The sequence below is a fragment of the Gracilinanus agilis genome, chromosome 3 (assembly GCF_016433145.1).
Source record: "Gracilinanus agilis isolate LMUSP501 chromosome 3, AgileGrace, whole genome shotgun sequence".
Taxonomy (NCBI): Eukaryota; Metazoa; Chordata; class Mammalia; order Didelphimorphia; family Didelphidae; genus Gracilinanus; species Gracilinanus agilis.
In genome coordinates this window covers 267751909-267773241 of record NC_058132.1, presented here as the reverse complement: position 1 = coordinate 267773241, position 21333 = coordinate 267751909, and the positions used below count along the sequence as shown (strand labels likewise).

General features: G+C 33.6%; 1 protein-coding gene across 2 annotated transcripts in view; it reads left to right on the top strand.

Moving 5' to 3' along the window:
* Positions 1–21333, top strand: part of PKP4 (plakophilin 4) — a 263445-nt gene that overhangs the window by 84256 nt on the left and 157856 nt on the right. For both annotated transcript variants that reach the window (XM_044669853.1, XM_044669854.1), the window contains one exon: positions 18947–19080. In XM_044669853.1, the coding sequence (XP_044525788.1) occupies positions 18952–19080 (129 nt within the window). In that variant the 5' untranslated portion in view covers positions 18947–18951. Of the gene's footprint in view, positions 1–18946; positions 19081–21333 lie in introns of those variants that run through there.

The following is a 21333-nucleotide window of genomic DNA, read 5'->3' as shown; positions in this document are numbered from 1 at the left end:
CCAATAGTTCTTTCTCCAGAGGTGGATAGCATTCTTCGTTATAAGTTCTTCATTATTGTCCCTGGTCCCTGCATTGCTAAGAGTAATCAAGTCCTTCACAGTTGATCATCATACAGTGTTGCTATTACTATGTACAGTTTTCTCCTGGATCTGCTTATTTTATTTTATGTCATTTGTTGTAGGTCTTTCAAGCCAGTAACTCTAAAATCATCCTGCTTACCATACCCCATCACTCAATAGTATTCCATCACCATTATATACCACAATTTGGATAGCCATTCCCCAATTGATTCACATCCTTTCTATTTCCAACTCCTTGCCACCAGAAAATGAGCTGCCTCAAATACCTTTGCATAAATTTGTCCTCCCGCCTCTATTCCCTTTCCCTCACTCCCTTCCCCTCAACCCCTTTATGATCTCTTTGGTATACAAAGCTAGCAGTGACATTGTAGGATCAAAGGACACAAATCAAAGTGACGTAGGATCAAAGCAAAGTCATATAGCCTTTTGGACATTGCTCCTAATTGTCTTCCAGAATGGTTGGGTTAGTTCACAATTCCATCAGCAATATATTAGTTTCCCAATTTTGACACATCTTCTCCACATTTATTACTTAATTGTAATATTGGCTAATCTGATAGGTATTAGGTAGTTCCCCTAAGTTGTTTGAATTTGCATTTCACCAATTGAGTGAAATAAAACATTTTTTCATTTAATTTACTGATTGCTTTGATGTCTTCATCAGGAAACTGCTTGTTCATATTCTTTGACCATTTGTCAATTGGGGAATGGCTTATTTTCTTATAAATTTGACTTATAAAATTGGAGAAATTAGACTTTTAACCAAGAAATTTGCTATAAACATTTTTTCTAGGTGTTTCCCTTCTAATCTTGGTTACACTGATTTTATTTGTACAATGTAATTAAAATTATTAATTTTACATTTTATAGTGGTCTTATTTTCTTCCTTCTTCATGGATCTGAAAATTTAAGTATTCTGTGTTCTCCTAATTTTCTTATGGTATCACCCATTACATCTAAATCATATACCCATTTTGACTCTGTCTTGGTATAGAGTGTGAGATATTCTGTACTATGAAGGATAAATTTGGGAGGGTAGGAGTTTGAACAAAAGTCAAGAGAGCAGCTTCTTAAACACAAAACACTTAGTTTATTATTAGGAAAATACGGATAAAAAATAGAAAGGAAGAAAGTGAGAGTAATCTTATGCTACCTAAGATCCCAATCGTAACTAAAAATTTCTAGAAAACCCTAAATCTATCTTCCTTTGAGGGCAGTGTATTCTGCCTGAGCTAGGCTCCGCCCTAACTTTTCTACTCTAATTATCTAATAATATACTCCCTCCCATCCATCTACCTATCTACCTATCTACCCAAGATAATAATCAATAAGGCTAAGGCCTTAAATCCATTTCTCTGACTCCAACTCAGAGAGAGCGAGCCACATACTGCTCTCCCTAGGGTACCCAGAGATAAAAATCCTCTTTCCAACTGCCAGCTGTAACTGATTAGCTCTCTGCCACACCCTTCTGTCACTTACTGATAGTTGGCACAGCAAGGGGGGCTCTTACTCAGAAATATTTTTGCTCTCTTGCCTCTTAAATAGAAAGAGGGAGAAATTAAGAAAAACTCTCTTAACATATCCCTCTTGAGTTCTGTTTGGAGACCAGTCTCCCCAGTGGATCTTTTAACCAAAACTGTCCTGTACTCTATACTATAAATAGGGAGAAAGAAAAAGAGAAAGAAAGAAAAATAATTTTTGCAATATGCAAGTCTCAAATGATATACAATTTTAAATATTTACAGTTATAGAATCACAAAACTCATAGTGTACTCTACATAAATAAAACCTATTGTTGCTATACTCTACAGAAATAACCTAAAAATATTAATTCAAAATAAACCTTATAATTACTATGCACATGAAAAATAAACAAGAACATTATATACATCTGTACACATTCTTTACATCTAATATCCTCCCTGAGGTGAGTGTTAACACTTATAACACTTTACCATTTATGTATCAATTAGTTATCATGTGTTAGTTAAAATAACCTGGGGTTCTATTTGGAAGGATTGAACCTCAATATAGTGTTTGACAAACTTCTGTGGACCTGTGGGGGGTCCTTAAAACTACATTTCCCATGTTCCAACGGGTTTCCGGTTCCGGTTCTTTGGGCGTGGGGACACCTACATCTCCACGCAGAGAAGAGTTTATAATCTCCTGGATTAGGGGGGGAGTGGTCTCTTGGCCAGCAGACTGAGGAAGACGTAATAATGACTGGAGCGGCAGTTTTGAATTCTTACAAGTGTGTGGTCTAATGATTTTATCTATCAGCATGGCTATAATTAAAATACTAATTTTTATATTTTGCTCAGCCTTTATTATTTTTTATCCTTATAATTTTGGCAACCTTACGAAGTTTGGAAATCGAATTCTCAATTTTCCAGATAGCCTTTCAGAAACGATAGTCATGCCTGCTTTTTGGCCTTCTGGCTCAGCTCTTTTGAGCACTTTTTTAAAAAAGGAAAAGGCTTTCCTTGCCATGCTTTTGCTAAAAGCAACAGCATGTTTTTGCCTCAGGTGGGACTCAGCCAGCCAGTCCAGCCCAAACCACCTTGGGAGGTAAGGCCAGCCGATTTTGGCTTTTGGCTTTAAAACTAAAATGCCGGAGCCCAGCCAGTGTGTCTCTGCCGCTGATCTCCATTCCTGCCATGCCACAAGCCTGCAAGCGTCCCGGTGCCTCTTCTTCGATCCTGCCACTGGTGCTGCTAATCCTGCTAGTTCCAGAACCCCGAGCCCCAACATTGATGACCCCTGGCTGCTGCTTTTGCCGAGATCTTCGGAGACTTCCGCCACTGCTCCTTAGGATTTGGTATTGTCCCCACTACCCCCTCTCTTGGTTTGGTAATGGCCTGCATTCTAGCCTTCCACGTGTTTCTCTAAAGACCTAATTTAGGTAACCCCCAACCCCACAAGCTCTACTCGTGAGTATTTTCTACAAAACTGACTTTAAGTTTTTCTCTAGCCCTGAGCCCATGACCCGACACCACGTGGACCTAGCGTTTACCCTTAATCGGGCCCATGGCCTATTCACCCCCATACCTGCTCAGAACTTTAAACTGAGAGCAAAGACTCAATCAAAAGAACCTTAAATTGAACAAGGGGTGAACTTTTAAACCTCGGAACTGAATGAGTTTTATTTCTGTTTTAGAGAGACTGTATCTTACTGTATTTTGCTAATTAGTTTTGTAAATTAATCTTGCTTATTTTGTTGATTTTCCTGTTGCACTGAATCATTTTAAGATAATGTAGTTTGTGGCTGCTAGATTAATTCTGTTTATGATTTTATTGTAACTCCCAAATAATGGAAAAAAAATATTAGAACTGGTAAGAGGTTTTGACCAGCTTGTTATCTGATACTCATATTATATTTTCTAATTTATTTCAGGTTTCATTTTTACTGTAATCAACAACAATGCTATGTTCTCGTACCATTTGAAAAGTTACACATTTTAAAAGTTATGAATTGCCTTGATTTTGTTCGACTTTGGAGAGTTTGGTGATTGCCTTGTGATTTAAATTGTAATTTTATGAGAGGTCTTTTAAAAATTTACTTTAGATGCTTAGTACCCTTCTGTAAAAATGATAAGGTTTTTATGCATTTATTTTAAAGAATTGTGGTCTTAAAGGATAAGCTTTATATATTTTATTGTGAAGAATTGTTGTCTTATTTATATATATGTTTTAGCCTCTTTTATCAGAAGAGTCTAGAATTCTTGAGGATAATTTAGACCAGAAGGTTTTTTTCTTTTTTTAATATCAGGTTTTTATATGGAAGCAGTAACAGAATTTGTTGAGAAACCCATAGCCAAGGTTTAAAAGTTGTAACAAATATATGATTTTTTGAACATCATTGTTTATTGTTTTAAAATGTGTTATTAGAAATATGGTACTCTATTTGAATGTGCATTGTGAATCTGCTATTTTGTAAGACCCACTTTCTCTCACAGAAAATCTCATTTTGGGGTACCAAAACCCTTCTAGTTCTAAGCTGTATATATATTTTTGATTTTTTAAAACATTTTTTTTTATAGAGCAATTGATTTTTCCTTTTTCTCATCTTGTACTGGAAGTACATATATAATCATTATTTATCCTTTTTTTTTTATTCTACAGCGAAATAACCTTGATGCAAATACCTGAGCCTGAGCCTGAGACTATGGGATTGTGATTTAATGCCTCTCTGATTCCAGGAGAAGTGCCGAGGCACATGGTCAGAGACTTGACTGAGAATCTGCATGAATTGCAGGAGTTCTATGCCAATACTATAGGGCTTGGAAATTGGGGTTTGAATTCTGGAGTCCCAGTCTTTTCTAAAACTTTAGGGGACGTGGGTCCCCTCAACTTAAATTCCTAGTGAAGCACCTAAGATTGGCTATCATTTAATGGCTCATTCCCTGAGAAGGTGCAGGGAAAAATAGGATCAAAGAAAGGCATTTCCCTTATTCCTCTATGTATATATAGAGTAAATGGCAATTTTTCTGTAGTCCTGGCTTTAAATGGGTAATTGAAACTGCTTAAATCAATTTAATTAGGCCTTGGTCCAAAGGCCTAAGTTTATTTTCCTTACTTTTTTTTTTTTTTTGCACATTTTACATTTCATTCACAAGTTAATTTTTTCTCTTTTTTTTGAATTTTATTCTTTTTATTTTTTTTTATTATTTCCTTTGCCAATTGATTTCATGCACCCCCATGACTCACTCAGCCATGCATCCTTGGCTGACTTTTTCAGGGGATAATGTGTTAGTTAAATATTTTCCTCAGGGGGGTGTTTGTTAAGTTTTTATAATCATAATGTCTGAACTATAATCTATATTGCAAGTCAATTTTTATTCCTTTCGAAGTAAACTCAGGGGGGTAATGTTAATTCTCAGAAGGAAATGTATGTTTTATAATCTATAATGTAAAGTTAAAATTCTTTTAAAGTAATTTCAAGATAAGGATTTTGCCATCTCCCCAGAATCCAGGCAATGAACCTGTTTGGTGGAGGCACCAAAAGATGCCTGAAGAATAGACAGTTTATGCCAGAAAGGGGGACTGCCCCCTTAATGTTTTTTTTTTTTTGTCAATGTACCGAACATTGGTTTTGTTCTTTCTCCCTTTCATCTCTAAATTATTGTAAACTCTAATTTGATTATATTTTCCTGATCCATTGGGGAGATTTATCTCCCAAAGGATCACAGGGGGGTAATGTGTTAGTTAAAATCACCTGGGGTTCTATTTGGAAGGATTGAACCTCAATATAGTGTTTGACAAACTTCTGTGGACCTGTGGGGGTCCTTAAAACTACATTTCCCGTGTTCCAACGGGTTTCATGGGTTTCCGGTTTTGGATGACGTATTCAAGGTGAGGGACTGTTTGAAGTAGGGGGTAGTGACTTTGAACTTCCTCTTTAGTTACCTGAGCTGGAGGAGAGAGGAAGGTAAATGGCTGAGGTGAGGTTGGAATAGGTTTTTCTTACAGGCGCATGGTCAGTTTACCTCTATCAGCATGGCTTTTATTAAAATACTATTCTCCCTTTTGATCTTGGCCATCATCGTTTTTAATCATAACAATCATAATCCTATAAAATATGTTAATAATTATTATTTTTAAAATATCAATCCTAACTGCTATAACATAAGAAATTATACACATTCATATTGAGAATTACTTATTCTAATTTGAACCTTTACAAGAAAAAAAATCAAGCTTTTTTATTGCACAGCAACAAATAAGTTCAGGAATTCATTGAAATGTTCTTGAAAACCCTTTAACAGTACCTAATTTCTGCCATACTCTTTTCCAGTTTTGCCAGCAATTTTTGTAAAATAGTTCTTATTCCAAAAGCTAGAGCCTTTGGTTTTATCAAACACCAGATACCTATGGTCATTTATTACCACCACCACCCCCAAAGTGTCTATTTAATCTAATTCTATTTCTTAGCAAGGACCAGATTGTTTTGATGATTAATGCTTAATAGTATGCTTTGAGATCTGGTACTTGTAGGCTACTGTCATTTACATTTTTTTCATTTATTCACTTGATATTCTTGACATTTTGTTCTTCAGATGAATATTTTTTCTAATTTTATAAAATATATATTTTTGGTAGTTTGGTATGGTACTGATAGGTAAATTAATTTAGATAGAATTTTCTTTTCTATTATATTAGTTCAGCCTTTCCATGAGCAATTAATATTTTTCCATTTGTTTAGGTCTGACTTTATTTATGTGAGAAGTGTTTTTTAATTGTGTTCATATAATTATTATTTTTGTCTTGTCCAGTAGATTCTCGGGTATTTTATATTGTCCAGAGTTACTTTGAATAGAATTTCACTTTCTATCTCTTGCTGCTGGACATCTTTGGTTAATACTGTAAGGGGGAAAAAGGTTTTTTTTGGGTTCAAAATATTAAAAGATGATCCTCAATTAAGAATAATCTTAAGTCAAAATTGACTTTTATGGAAGTTTATTTACAATTAAGAAGAGAGAGAGGAAAATAGGGAAATATGAATCTAACCCAGTAGGTCATTTATTATGATCCTCAAATTAATCCAGATAGTTTTTAACCCTCAGCTGAGAGTTAGAGTGCCAGAGGCCCGGAGGTGCATGGAGCAAACTTCATTCACAGAGTCTACTAAAAGAAATTTCTTAAGAGAAGTTCAAGAAGATTCAGACAGTCTTTAAACTCACCATGTAGAATTCAAAGAAGATATTTAAAGCAGTCTCACCAGGGTCTCAGCATTCCAACATTCCTCCATGAACCAGAAAAGGTCTGTCACCAGATGCTCTCTTCTACCGAAGATCTTTCACTAACTCAACTCCCTCTTTTTAAAGGGGTCACTTATGCGTCACTTCCTGTGCCTCCCTCCTAATTTGCATGTCCAATCACAACAGACTATTCTCATAGTACTGCCCAGGGGGCAGTCAGTCAATTCTGATTTGTCACCCACTCTAGCACACATGGGTTAAGGACCTCCCAGAATTAGAAGGTGTTCTCACCTTTGGTGATTAAATTTAAAGATGGGCAGTGTAGACTTAATCTAATTATCACAATCTTAGAAGTGCTGAAGTTTCCTCATTGCCCACTTTCATTCCTTCAACTTCTTTTACTTCTCTTATTATTAAAGCTAGCATTTCTGTACATTATTAAATAACAGTGGTGATAGTGAGCATCCTTGATTCACTCTTGATCTGAATGGTAAAGCTTCTAACATCCCCACTGAAGATGATATTTACTGATGGGTTTTGATAGATACTACTGACTATTTTGAAGAATTGCCCATTTATTCTTTTCTTTTCTCAGATTTTTAATGGTAATGGGTGTTGTATTTGGTTGAGAGCTTTATTCTGCATCTGGAGATAATCATGTGATTTCTGTTAATTTTGTTATTAATAAGATTAATTATGCTGATAGTTTTCCTAATATTAAACCAGCCTTGCATTCCTGGTACAAATCCTATTTGGTCATAGAAAATGACCCTTGAGATATTTTGTATAGCCTTCTTATTAATATTTATTTACAAATATAATGTTTCCATGTAGGAATATAAACAGTTTGACCTTATGGAATCCCATAAATTTTCTCTTATTTACATTTTTTTATGTTTCTCTTGAGTCTTGTACTTGAAAATCATATTTTCTGTTTAGATCTTTTTCATCACAAATACTTAGAAATCTATTTTATTAAATGACCATTTCCCACCCCCTAAAAATGTACTCAGTTTTGTTAGTTACTTGAATTCTGGATTGTAAACCCTAGATACTTTGCCTTAAAGAATATCATATTCCAACCTTTTCTGTTCTTTAATGCAGAAGCTGCTAAATTCTGTGTAATCTTGACCATGGTTTCATAATATTTCAATTGTTTCTTTCTGGCTACTTGCAGTATTTTCTCTTTGGTCTGAGAAATTGAATTTGTCTATAATATTCCTGGGGAGTTGTAATTTGAGGAATTATTTTAGGAGGTGATAAGTGGTTTCTTTCAATTTCTATTTTATCCTCTTCAAGAATATCAAGGCAGTATTCTTTTCTTTGTAATATGATGTCTAGATTTTTTTTTAAACATGGCATTCAAGTAGTCCAATAATGCTTATATTATCTCTCCTGGATCTATTTTCTAGGTTAGTTTTTTAATGAGCTATTTCATATTTTCTATTTTTCATTGTTTTGTTTTGTTTTTGTTATTTTTTCATATTTCACAAAATCTTTAGTTTCTACTTGCCTAATTCCAATTTTTAATGAATTATTTTCTTCCATGAAGTTTTGAACCTTCTTATCCATTTGGTTGATTTTACTTTTTATGAAACTTTTCTTTATGGATTTTTGTGCCTTTTTTTCATTTGACCAATTCTGCTTTGCATTGCTATAATTTCTTTTTCCCATTTTCCCCCCATTTCTTTTAATCACATTTTGAAATCATTTTAGAACTTACAGAGCCTGAGACCAATTCATATTTGAAACTTTGCTTGTAGTTGCTTTTAATCTCATTGTCCCCTTCTGAGTCTGTCTTGCTCTTTTTTCCATAATAATTTTATATAGTAGGGTTTTTAAAAAAAAATTGTGTTTTGATAATTTCCCCAGCCTTTTTTTTTTTTTAACTTTTACTTTTATCTCAAAGGTGGGTTCTATTTGTGTGTATGGGGAGGTGGGGGGACCTGTCTTAAATCTCTTAAATGGCCATTTTTTCTTGCTGTTACCTTCTGTTCTAATTCTAGGTTTTTCCAATTTTCAGTTCATCAGAGGAGTATCATAGCCTGTGGATTGGGAGCTCTGAAAGCCACTGCCCACTACTTATTCAGTATTCTCTAGAGACTGTTGCTGGCTTGCAGAGCTCAGAGCACTGTGAGCTAACCTCAAGGTTACTGTGAAGGCCTAACCTCAAGCTTGGTCAGGGGCTTTGGGCCTCATTCTAACTTACACAGGGAAGGAGTGAGACTTGGGGGTCTCACTTTGGGTTGGGACAGGGGCTCCAATCCTCACTCAACTTGGCCAGACAGATTCACTGCTAACTTCCTTGGAGTAGAACTTGGAGCCTTGCCTTGGACTTCAGTGGGGCTCAATGCTTCAATCTGGGTTTATATAGCTTAGGTGCCCTGGGTAGTGCTTTGTGCTATGTGGTTTAGGTCATCACTCCAGGCTTGGACAAGAGCTCGCTAAGTCTCCCCTTGGTCTCAAACCAGCTAGCATTGCCAATTTCCTTGGGCTGAGGCTTGGGGCCTCTCCTTGGGTGTGGACAGGACCCTAACTCTGGGCTTTCACCAGCCTGGTATACTATAGACTGCCTTGGGCTAGGGGGTGGCCTCAATACCGGCTTGTTCTTCTGCTTGGAACTTCAAGGGGGTGGGGGTGGGATGCTCTTCTATTGGCTTAAGTAGAGTCTTGGTGTTTTGAAGTTGGCTTGGGCCCAGTTTCAGAACCTGGAACAGTAGATGTGTGTGGGGGGAAGAGGGGGAGGCTTGTCATTGATTTGCACTGGTACTCCTTGGTGTGGCCTGTTATAAGGAATTTCTTTGTTTCATTTATCTTGTTAGAAGTAGAAATTTTAGATCAGAGGAAGGTTTTAATTTGTACACTGTCTCCATAAGAGGCAGCCACAGATAGCTCTGACTCAGTCACTTTAAAAAGAAAGAACAGATAGATCTTGCTTCTGGCCCTTTAAGAGAAAACCATAAAACTAATGAAGGGAGTCAGTTAGGGTCTCCATTTTGCTCTGGCTTCATTTGTCAAGGAGGAAGGTGCTGGTGAAGTTTATCTCTATATATCAGGAAAAACTGGCAGTGAAGATGGAGAATTTGATCTTTGATACTGAGTTGGGAAGAAGGGAGTGACTGGGAGGTTTGTTTGAAACATGGGAATTCTTCCTATAAAATTTAAGGTCTGTTCATTGGCTAAATGTTATGGTAATCTGAGATATAAATTGATGAAACTGATTGATTTATCCATCTTCATATCAGTCTGAATAGTAAGTCCTTTCCAAAAAGATTTTTCAAAAATTTCTGATGAAAAGGTTAGAACTGAGTAAAAACTGAAATACAAACACAGTCAAGAGAATATAAAAATCTAATTAAATTTTATCAACTTGAATGACTAAAGATGATAGAGTGCCTATTGATTAATGGAAGGAGAAGAATTTAACATTTCTAAAGTGTCCTCATCATTTTAAGGGTCATATTGCTAATTAAATAATATAAACAGGGATTGAAGATACTCACTTTTATATAGGTACATATGCAACATTCACACATTTAGATTTGGTTCAGCAATACATCAAACTCTTTAGATTAGAAGATGTAAACAGTGTAAGTAAGCATAAAAGCAATTTTAAGAGGAGAGAATATAATTACAAGGAAAACAAACTTCAACTTCAGAAAATATAAGAACAAATATTTGTAGTTTGTAACATCTAGCTGACATAATGCTTAGAGTACTGGGCCTCCAATCATGAACACCTAAATTAATATCCTGCCTCTTTATTATTAGCTGTATGATCCTGAGCACATTACTTAAACATTGCCTGTCTGTTTCTTCATTTATAAAATGGGGTTAATTATAGCACCAGTCTCCTAGCTTTTTTTGAGGATTAAATGAGATACATGTATGGCACTTTGCAAACCTTAACATAAATTCAAGCAATTGAGAAAAGAGAGAAAAAGCAATGTAGTAGAAATCAGATGACTTCAGTTGTAGATCATTGGTATTGATAATGTTTCTTCTTTTTCTATCACTATTCTCTTCAGAAGGTAAAGAAAGGAAAACAGGAGTCAATATGATAAATGGAAATATTGAGCATCTTGGTGTATCTTTTACCTTTAGTAGTTTAAAACTGTACTAAGACTTTTGAACACTGTATACAATTATTTTAAAGAATAGATTTTTCTGATATACAGAAGATAGACTAAATTAAAAACAAAGTCTTGTATACTGGAAATACTTGAACATTCATATAGGGTTAAAATGAGAAATGAGATGAGAAAATTAAGGAATATTATGTTTTAGACAATTTTAGAAAGGAGGTGTTATAATAAAAATCTTGGTCATGGTAAACATACAAGTAGACATGATTTAAAGATAATAGCAAAGGACTATTCCATCTGAGGTACTATACCATCCTTGTGATTCTGTGATTATATAATATTCAATAACCCAAGAAAGCAGCATTAGGAGCCAAAAGGATACAATCTGTACATGTATTAATCACCTATCTCTCTAGAAGTGAGCACAGTGGCCTGGCCCTAACTAAAAATCTAATATCAAGAAATAAGACTGGAAGAATTAGCCAAAAAAAAAAAAAAAGGAAAAAAAAGAAATTCCACAAGAAAGAACCATGATTGTGACAGGGACACTCAAGACTCAAAACTGGGGGGAAAAAGTCATTTATAATTGGTGCCTCTATTTTTCTGGTTCTCATTTCTAAACTCTATAATCTGACCTCTAACTTCATCTTTCAACTGAAACTGCCTTCTCCAAAGTTATCAATTATCCCTTAGTTGGAAATTTTAATATGAAATATATGGATATAGCTACAAAACACTATGAAAATACATCTAAATGATTGAAAAAATTTAAATTGTTCATAGGTGGGCTAAACTAATATAATCACATTTTACCTTTTTTATTGCAATACCAATCAAATTATTTTGAAGTATAACTTTATGTAGTTAGAAAAATTTATGAAATTCATCTGTAGGAACTAAAGGTCCAAAATCTCACAGGAAAAATGAAAAGCAAAACCAAAGGAAAAGGGCCTAGTAATACCAGATCTCAAATATACTATAAAGCAATAATCATCTAAATAATGCAATACTTGTTAAAAATAGGTATCAATTAGTGAATAGTTCAGATATAGAACATATAGATGGGATTGAATCTAGTAGCTTGGTATATGGAGAATATGATCTGTAAGACTAAAGGCTCCAATAGTGGGTTAATGTTGTAAAATTGAAAATCAGTCCAGCTGAAATTACATTCGGACCAACAACTCAGATCATATAGAAAGATTAGTTACAAATGGACAAGTTACTTACACATAAGGTCTCTTGATTTACTTTTTGAAAATAGTTGATAATTTATTAAAATTAATTATTTTATATTCTTATATATTTTATTTTGTTCAGAAAAATTCTGAGGAAAAAGTCTATCTGTTTCACTAGATTATCAAAGTCTATGGCACAGATTAAGAACTCCTGACTTAAATATAAAAGTCATATAATAAACACATTAGAAGAATAAGAATGAAAACTTCTTAAGGATCTGTGGTTTAGGGATAAGACCAAAAAAGAGCTGGAGAGTATTACAGAGAATAAAATAGACAATTTTCATTACATAAAATCAAAAATATTATATATGAAACCAATGCAGATGAAATTAGAAAGGAGATGAGTAAATGGGGGAAAATAATCTTTTTGGCACATTTCTTTGTCAAAGATCTCATTTTCAAGACATGTCAGAAATGATTCAAATCCATAAAACTAAGAATCATTCCCAATAGATAGATTGTCAAAAGAATAAATGAGTTTTCTAAAGAAAAAAAATTCAAGTCATCATTAATTGAATTTTTGAAAATTAGAGAAATGAAATTTAAATAGCTCTGAAGTTTTTCCCAACCCCATCAGATTACAAAAGAAACAGATGACAAGTGTTGGAGGAGCTATGGGAAAACAAACATACTAATTGTAGGTGAAATTTTTTAGGCATTCTGGAAAGCAGTTTGGAACTATCCCCACAAAGTTACGATACTATGTATACCCATTGCTCCTCAGTACTCTCACTTGGCATAATTCCCAAAGAGATGAAATAAAATAAGGATCTATTTACATATGTGTGTATATATATATATATATGTAAAGTAAAAGTTAATAAAAAGTAAGAATGTAAAAAACAAGTTTTAGTGATCAGTAACTTCACACTTAAGGGATTCTCATCTGTTAGGGTATGCTTGAAAATATGTATTAATATAATGTAATACTCTCTAGGTGTAAGAGAAGGGTTTAGAAAAACTTGGCTGACATATGAATATGAACATATAATAAACATAATCAGGAGACAGTTTAAACAATAACAACATTGTAAAAATAAATTTGAAAGATTTAAGAACTCTGATCAGGGTAGTGACCAACCTTGATTTCAGAGCTAATAATGATATATGCTAAGCCATATTTAGACAGAAGAATGATGGATTTAAGATGAAAGATGAGACATCCAGTTTTGGACACAGACAATGTGAGAATTTGTTCTGTTTTGCTATGTATATTATAAGGTTTTTGTTTTTAGTTTTTGTGATACTTCATTATTTAATATATGATATCTTTGGGTTGGTTACTCATTTATTCCATTGTTTTTTTTATAGAAGTGGCATGGTAGTAAGTTATGTATATCTGATGTCTTGTTCTAAAGTCATTAATATGCTTTACCTCCTTAATGAGATGACAAATGTCTTTGTGTGTAATACACATCATATTTTCATATTACATTCATATTTCCTATCCAACTCCTCACCAAAAGACATTTAGCATAAGGGTTAAGGTCACACTTGTTTTTTTTTTTTCCATTAAGACTGAGTTTTCCTTAACCATCTAAATTTATGGCTTCTACCCTTTATGTTGTAAAAAAAATTTTTTTTTCAGTTACATGTAGTAACATTTTTTGATAATTATTCTCTGACATTTTAGGATTCACATTTCTGCTTTGCATTCTGCCCCACCCACGCCCCCAAGCAGTAAATATTTTGCTATAGTTATATATAGAGTTATAACAAAACTTTCATACATACATATTTCCATATTGATCATGTGGTGATAGAAGATACATATCATGCACAGTAAAAATCTCATGAAGGATATAAATTGGAAGATGGCATGATTTAATCTGTACTCAAACTCTAAAGGGTCCTTCTCTCATGGTAGATAGCATTTTCATCATGGATTTCTTAGAACTTTGCTTTGCTGATTATGTTTTAGTCCTTTACAGTTTATCATCTTATAATATTTCTGTTAGTGAATATATGGTTCTGCAGGTTCTGCTCGTTTCATTTTCTATCAGTTCATATATGTCCTTCCATGTTTTTCTCAACTTAGCCTGTTTGTCATTTTTTATGGCACAATAATATCCCATTACAGACATATGCCACAATTTGTTCCCTCAGTGATGGACAACCCTTCAGTTTCCATTTCTTTAACACTACAAAAACAGCTGCTAAAAGTATTTTGGTACAAATAGGTTCTTTTCCCTTATTTCAGATCTCTTTGGGATATAGGTGAAGTAGAGATATTGCCAGGTGAAAGAGTATGCATAATTTTATGGCCCTTTGAGCATTGATCTTCATAATGGTTGTATCAGTTCACATTTCGGCCACTGTCTACTTTTCTTTAAATGACAGATTATATTTATCCCATAATTTCATGTCATTATTGGACCAATGATGCTTTCTTCCCACACTCTTTCAAATTGTAAAGATTTTCAAATTTAAACTTAACATTTCTTCTTTATTTCCTAATAATTTACTTTAAGCATTAATTTTTTGTTGTCTTTATTTCATTTTTGTGTAGTAATATTTTTTAAAATTGTTTACCTTCCATCTTAGAATCACTGGTCATTGGTTCCAAGGCAGAGCAGCAGTAAGGGCTAGGCAAGCAGGGTTAAGTGACCTGCCCAGGGTCACACAGGTAGGAAGTATGAGGTCAAATTTGAACCCAGGACCTCCCATCTCCAGATTCTTTGTCCACTGAGCCACCTACTACCCCCTGTATTAATATTTCTGTTCTTTCCACAAATCTCTTGTTAAGATGCATATTATTTGTCTCCCTTTGCAGTGTTTCTCTTCATAAGTTTTTTGCCTATCTTTAAAGGTCATTCATCTCTCTCTTTCTCATAGCATTTTCCATTGTTATAGATTTAATCTCTTTTCTTTATCAGAGTACAACTGAAATGTATGTAAACCACTTTTCCCTCCCTTTATATTCAGTGCATTGAGATTATAATTTGAATAAACTAAGCATTATTGATTTAGTGGTATTATTAAAGAATAATATTGCTTAGAACAAGATGGAAAGTCACATAATTTCCAATGCTGAATTTCAGAAGCATTACTGTACATTTAGGAAAATTCAACAGAGATTAAATGCAGTTAATAGCAAGAGACTGAGAGGTAACAGAGTAGGGTTATATTCAGTTAGACCTGAAGTTGCTGAGCTCATTGTTTGTTAAAGAGATATGTAGACAGTTTCTACTTTTCAGTTTGCTTTATTCCAGAGCTTAGGCCTTTTCAATGACTGATTCCTTTATATCAAACCAAGCTCTCTTTTTTTATTTTTATTTTCTTAATTGTTTTTACATTTTATTTTTTAGAAAAAATTTCCATGATTCCATGACTCATGTTCTTACTTTCCCTTCACCACCCCCACCACCCCCCATAGCCGACGCACATTTCCACTGGTTTTAACATGTTTTTTTATCAATCAAGACCTATTTCCATATCATCGATAGTTGCATTGGTGTGGTTGTTTAGAGTCTACATCCCCAATCATGTCTGCATCAACCCATGTGTTCGAGAAGTTGTTTTTCTTCTGTGTTTCCACTACTGTAGTTCTTTTCTTTGTATGTGGATAGCATTCTTTTCCATAAGTTCCTCAGAATTGTCCTGGGTCATTGCATTGCTGCTAGTACAGAAGTCCATTACATTCAGTTTTACCACAGTGTATCAGTCTCTGTGTACAATGTTCTCCTGCTTCTGCTCCAGTTCACATGGAATTCTTCCAGTTTATTATTCCTTTGAGCACAATAGTATTCCATCACTAACAGATACCACAATTTATTCAGCCATTCCCCAATAGAAGGGTATACCCTCGTTTTCCTGTTTTTTGCCATCACAAAGAGCGTGGCTAGAAATATTTTTGTACAAATCTTTTCCCCTATGATCTCTTTGGGGTACAAACCCAGAAATGGTATGGCTGGATTAAAGGGCAGGCATTCTTTTTAAGTGTTCTTTGGGCATAGTTCCAAATTGCCATCCAGAATGGTTGGATCAGTTCACAACTCCACCAGCAATGCATTAATGTCCCCATTTTGCCACATCCCCTCCAACATTTATTAGTCTTCCCCTGCTGTCATTTTAGCCTATCTGCTAGGTACCTCAGAGTTGTTTTGATTTGCATTTCTCTAATTATTAGAACTTTAGAATGATTTCTTATGTGCTTATTGATACTTTTGATTTCTTTATCTGAAAATTGCCTATTCATGTCCCTTGCCCATTTATCGATTGGCTTGATTTTTTATGCAATTGATTTAGCTCCTTGTATATTTGAGTAATTAGACCTCTGTCAGAGTTTTTTGTTATAAAGATGTTTTCCCAGTTGTTTCCCTTCTGATTTTGGTTGCATTGTTTTTGTTTGTACAAAAACTTTTAAATTTAATATAATCAAAATTCCTTATTTTGCATTTTGTAATTTTTTCTAACTCTTGCTTGGTTTTAAAATCTTTCCTTTCCCATAGATCTGACAAGTACACTATTCTGTGTTCACCTAATTTACTTATTTTTTCCTTCTTTATATTCAAGTCATTCACCCATTCTGAATTTATCTTGGTGTAGGGTGTAAGATGTTGATCTAAACATAATCTCTCCCATATTGTTTTCCAATTTTCCCAGCAGTTTTTGTCAAATAGTGGATTTTTGTCCCAAAAGTTGGGCTCTATGGCAAACCAAGCTCTCTTGTTGAAGTTTTAAGCTCATGTTTTCATGTCACCACTCTTGTTAATACCCTTATTCATTTACCACTTATTCTCTTTCATTTAGTTCACAATCAACAATTAAAAATTTCAGTACTCTTTATTTTCCATTCTGATTTTCCATTCTTTTAATAATCTCTGAGTACTGAAGTCTTCTTAGAAAGAAAACTATTTAAAATGTGCCTTTAAGGATTTCCTCAGTAGCTACTAATATATTGGAATATGCTAATACATATTTACCAGTTACCTTAGGATTTGTCATGATAGCATTTTGTGATCTTATATTCATTCAGTTTATGATACATTAAGAAGATCTAAGGAATTTTTTCTTTTTTTTCCACTCATTGCCTTGTCAGTTTTCCTCTACCAATTGTATCACTATTGGCTTTTTTGTACCTTACATTCGTCCTACTTTAACTTAAAGGACTATAATCAATTATGATCCTGAAGTATATTTTAATAGTGCATCCTACATTTCTTTGTGTGCCAAATCATGTTTGTCCAGAAGAAATCAAATAGTGTACCAATAACAACTCCTCCTTTTCCTTATTTTTGTTCATTTTATTTTAGAAGTAAAGTCTTAAAGGTCCCTTGATGAACATTTAATTATAGTGTGATAGTGATAGATAATATCTATCTAAAATGCTCACTATCACTAAAAATAGTGATAAGGTAATCATTGGTAAATCACATTATGATAAGGTATTTCTATCTAATTCTGCTTTCTTATAACCTTTCCCCTCAGCCATATGAAATGCAATTAGTCATAGTCTCATTTCATCTATCAGTCTACTTATTGCAGTGTTTTCTTGCAGAACTTAATCATGTTTCTAGCTATCAATTTCTTTATAGCTTAGCCAAACTCAATGAATTTTAAACTCATGTCAGCAACTTTTTAAATATTCTGTCCTATTTTCCTTTTAGTTGCTTCTGACTGGTGGTGTTTCAGTGATACAATGAGAGAAAAGTTGTTACCTTATAAGTTCTCTATCCTATTTCATTATTAGTTCAGATAGAAAATTTTTGTTTATATTCAGCTAGAATCTGTATTTCTTTAACTTCCACTCGTCTTTATTTTGAACTCTGAAGCTAAATAAAAATAAATGATTTTTTTCCTTCTATATGATAACCCTGTCCTAAAATTCAAAATTCTCACAATATCTCCTAGTTAAAAATCTTAGACCTTTTAATTTTTAAATCCCCTTACTATCCTGGTTATATGCTCTAATTTTTCAATCTCTCTTTTAAAAATATAGTATCTATAGCTGAACTTAGTATAGCTTTTTCATCTAGGATGAACATAGGAACAATATTAATTCAAAAGGTTTTTTCAATAATAAACTTGAATGAATTAATACTGACTTATTTCATTATCTCATGTTTTGGTTTGATATAGAGCATCTCTGGAGACAACACACCAGTAGATAAATTCATTGTCAGTGATACTTCTGGTTGTGGAGATCTGAGCCTTACTTGCTATATTTCCTTAGAATCTTAAATTTCTTAGGTGTAAAAAGAAATAGGTGTTCTGGATCATCTTAAAGGTCTTATAGCTTTAGAATTTTATATAATCTGTATGCTAAAGGAAGCCACTATCATGTACTCAGATAACAGTTTTTAAATGTTACTAATTAACTTCAATAACAGATGTCTTCTAATTTGTATACATTGCTTTGAAACTTGATTATGCTGTAGGCATCTTATTTGTTTGGCAGAGAGAACTGTATTAACTTTTAAGTAAGTATAATTTAATTGTTACATGTTAGTTGACCTTCAATTTAAAAAACAAGTTTTAGTACATTTCTAATCATCTATTGCCTTAAATTTTATTAACCAAAAAGTCCTTTGTTTTTTGCTGCATAACATTATGATATTCCTCCACTTGACTTTTTTAGACAATTAAGAATTCTATCCATCTTTTTAGTTTTTAGACATTCTTCTTTAGTGCAAAATTGTTTAAATTAATGAGTATTTCTTGATTAATGGGCAAGATAGGATTTTGTTTATGAGAATTTTTGTTTGCCCTTTTTTGAGCATGTTAAATGGTTTTTCTTTACACCTATAAAAATGTGAGAAATAGTCTTTAGTTTCTAAATTCAAGTGCTGTTTCAGCACTAGTGGCTGAAAGTGTTAACACTTTGACTATTTGGTTGCAGGAGGAATGCCAGCTCCTGAGCAGACCCCCTTGGTGGAGGAGGGGCTGCAACAAACTAGCCAGGAAGCCTCCACAGACCCAGGCATGGAACCAGAAACCACAGCCACTACCATTCTTGCCTCTGTGAAGGAGCAGGTATTTTAACATCCTCTTTTATTAATTTTTTTTTAAATTAATTTTCTTCAGTAACTTAAGTTACTCTGGATGTGATTTAAATTTTTTCCCTTGACCCATTCACATTTTCTGATTATAAGGTATTTACATCCCTGAATACATTGGGATGACTGAAATGTAGACCTCCTCAAGGTTCAAGTCAGAATTTGACCATGCAGGATACTTATGCATCTGCAAGTAAGAAAACACACATATATATATATGGTAATTGGTGTCTTTGTTTGCTTTGCATTGCATATTGTTTGCATGCACTAAAATATTTGTAAAGCAGACCTGAAATGCTGGTTTTCATTTCAGTACACTGGCAAGTATCTAACTTTAAGACCTTTAAAGATATTTTTACATTGCCTAGATATCAATGGTGTCTCACTCACTTGTAGATAAAGCTGTATTTGTTGTGTTTGTGTGAATCAAAGCATATTCATTTTGTGAGCTGATGTTTTATAATTTGTAAAATGTGTGCAAGTTTGCTTTAATGTCATGTTTTGTGTTCAGTTTGAAAGAGTTAATGATGTTTCTCCTTTTTGCAAAAGCATTTTGCTGCATAAAATAGTGTGTGTTTTGGTTGGAGAAATTGAATTTTCCCAATTTAATACCTTGATATTTTTAAGCAAAATTCGACAAGTGTAAATATTAAGTTCTCCTAAGCTTGTTCAGAGTATAAAGATCTTGATGAATATTTGACAGACATTATATCTAAACTTTAAAGGTAGGGTGAAATATTTTTAACAAAATACTAGCTTTTTTTCATTCTTGACTAATGTAGATCCTTAAAATTGTATTTCTTGCATCTTTCCCTCACTAAATTAATGTCAAAAATACAACAGATGAAAGCAGAAAAACTTGATAATTTTTGTTTAGTAATTTTATTGCATATTAAAAAAACTAAAACTATGGCTTGAATGCTTGTTCTACTGCTCCATCTCAGATCTGATATTGATACTGTATATGTATATTTTGAATTTAAATGATTCCAAAATTTAAAAGACTATCATAAAATTATAATATCGTCTCTCCTTATTATAAAATTAGAGGCTCAACTATTCTGAAGTTTAAGGTTTGAGGGAAATATGAGACTATTGCAGGTACTGCTTGATTCGGTTTAACACATTTATTTAATTACTGTCATATTTATTTAAATACTGCACAGGTATTTATATATACACACATATCCATCTTAATATAAAGGTAATTCTAACAAAGACTCTTACTTAGAAGCAATTTATAGAATAATATGGGGAAGGGAAGATTAACTATGCAAATAGCCTTGACACAGAGGATAGTGCTATAAATCCCAAAGGGAAATTCAGTAAAATTGAATTTTGACAATGGGAAGATCAGTTTTTCCTAGAGTGACATCATCAGGGAGATAGATGATAGGTGACTGGGGCTTTGAAAGAGAATTTACCAGATACAGGCTATAGGTAGGGTCATAGGGATTCTGTTTTAGGCAGAAGAGGGAATAAAAAATAGATTAATTTGACTCCCATGAAGGATCTGAGATAAGCCTGGAAAGGTAATTTTGAGTCCCAGAAATTTTTTAAAAGCTTGTGAGGAACCATTTAACAGCTTTTGAATGAATGGCATAATCAAAATGGGACATATTAGAATGACTATTAGGAAAATTTCTGTGAAGGTTTATTTGGAAAGGTGGTAAACCAAAGGCAGCATCAGCCAGGAGACTGATAATATTAGAGGCAATAATTAGTCAGCAAGAATTTATTGTTTGCTATTTGCTAGGCCCCATGCTAATTGCTGAGGATTCAAATAAGAGGGTGAAATCATCTCTATTTTTGGTGAGCTTACAATCTAGTGGAGGAAAAAATAACTGCACATAAAATATATACTGCCGGAATATAAACTTAAGTACAAATATATACAGAGAAGTTAAATATACAGAAGAGGAGCACCCTTGATAGATACCTCGGTATGATATGGATGATGAGTTAGCAAAGAAGAGTGAGAAGTATCAGTCAGACAGGAGGGAGAACCAGGAGAAATGTTGCAAAAATCCAGAGAGGATCCAGGGAGAGAGAGTGGTCAGCAAAGTCAAATGGAATAGATAGGTTCAAAAAGAATAAGATGTTCAAAAGACTGAAATATTTGGCAAGTTAGTAAACTTTAAAAGAGCATTTCAAGTAAGCCAAATTACAAAGTAGAGAAAAGTAAGGGTAGAGGAAAGACATTTGTGTAGATAACGTATTTCGTAGAGTT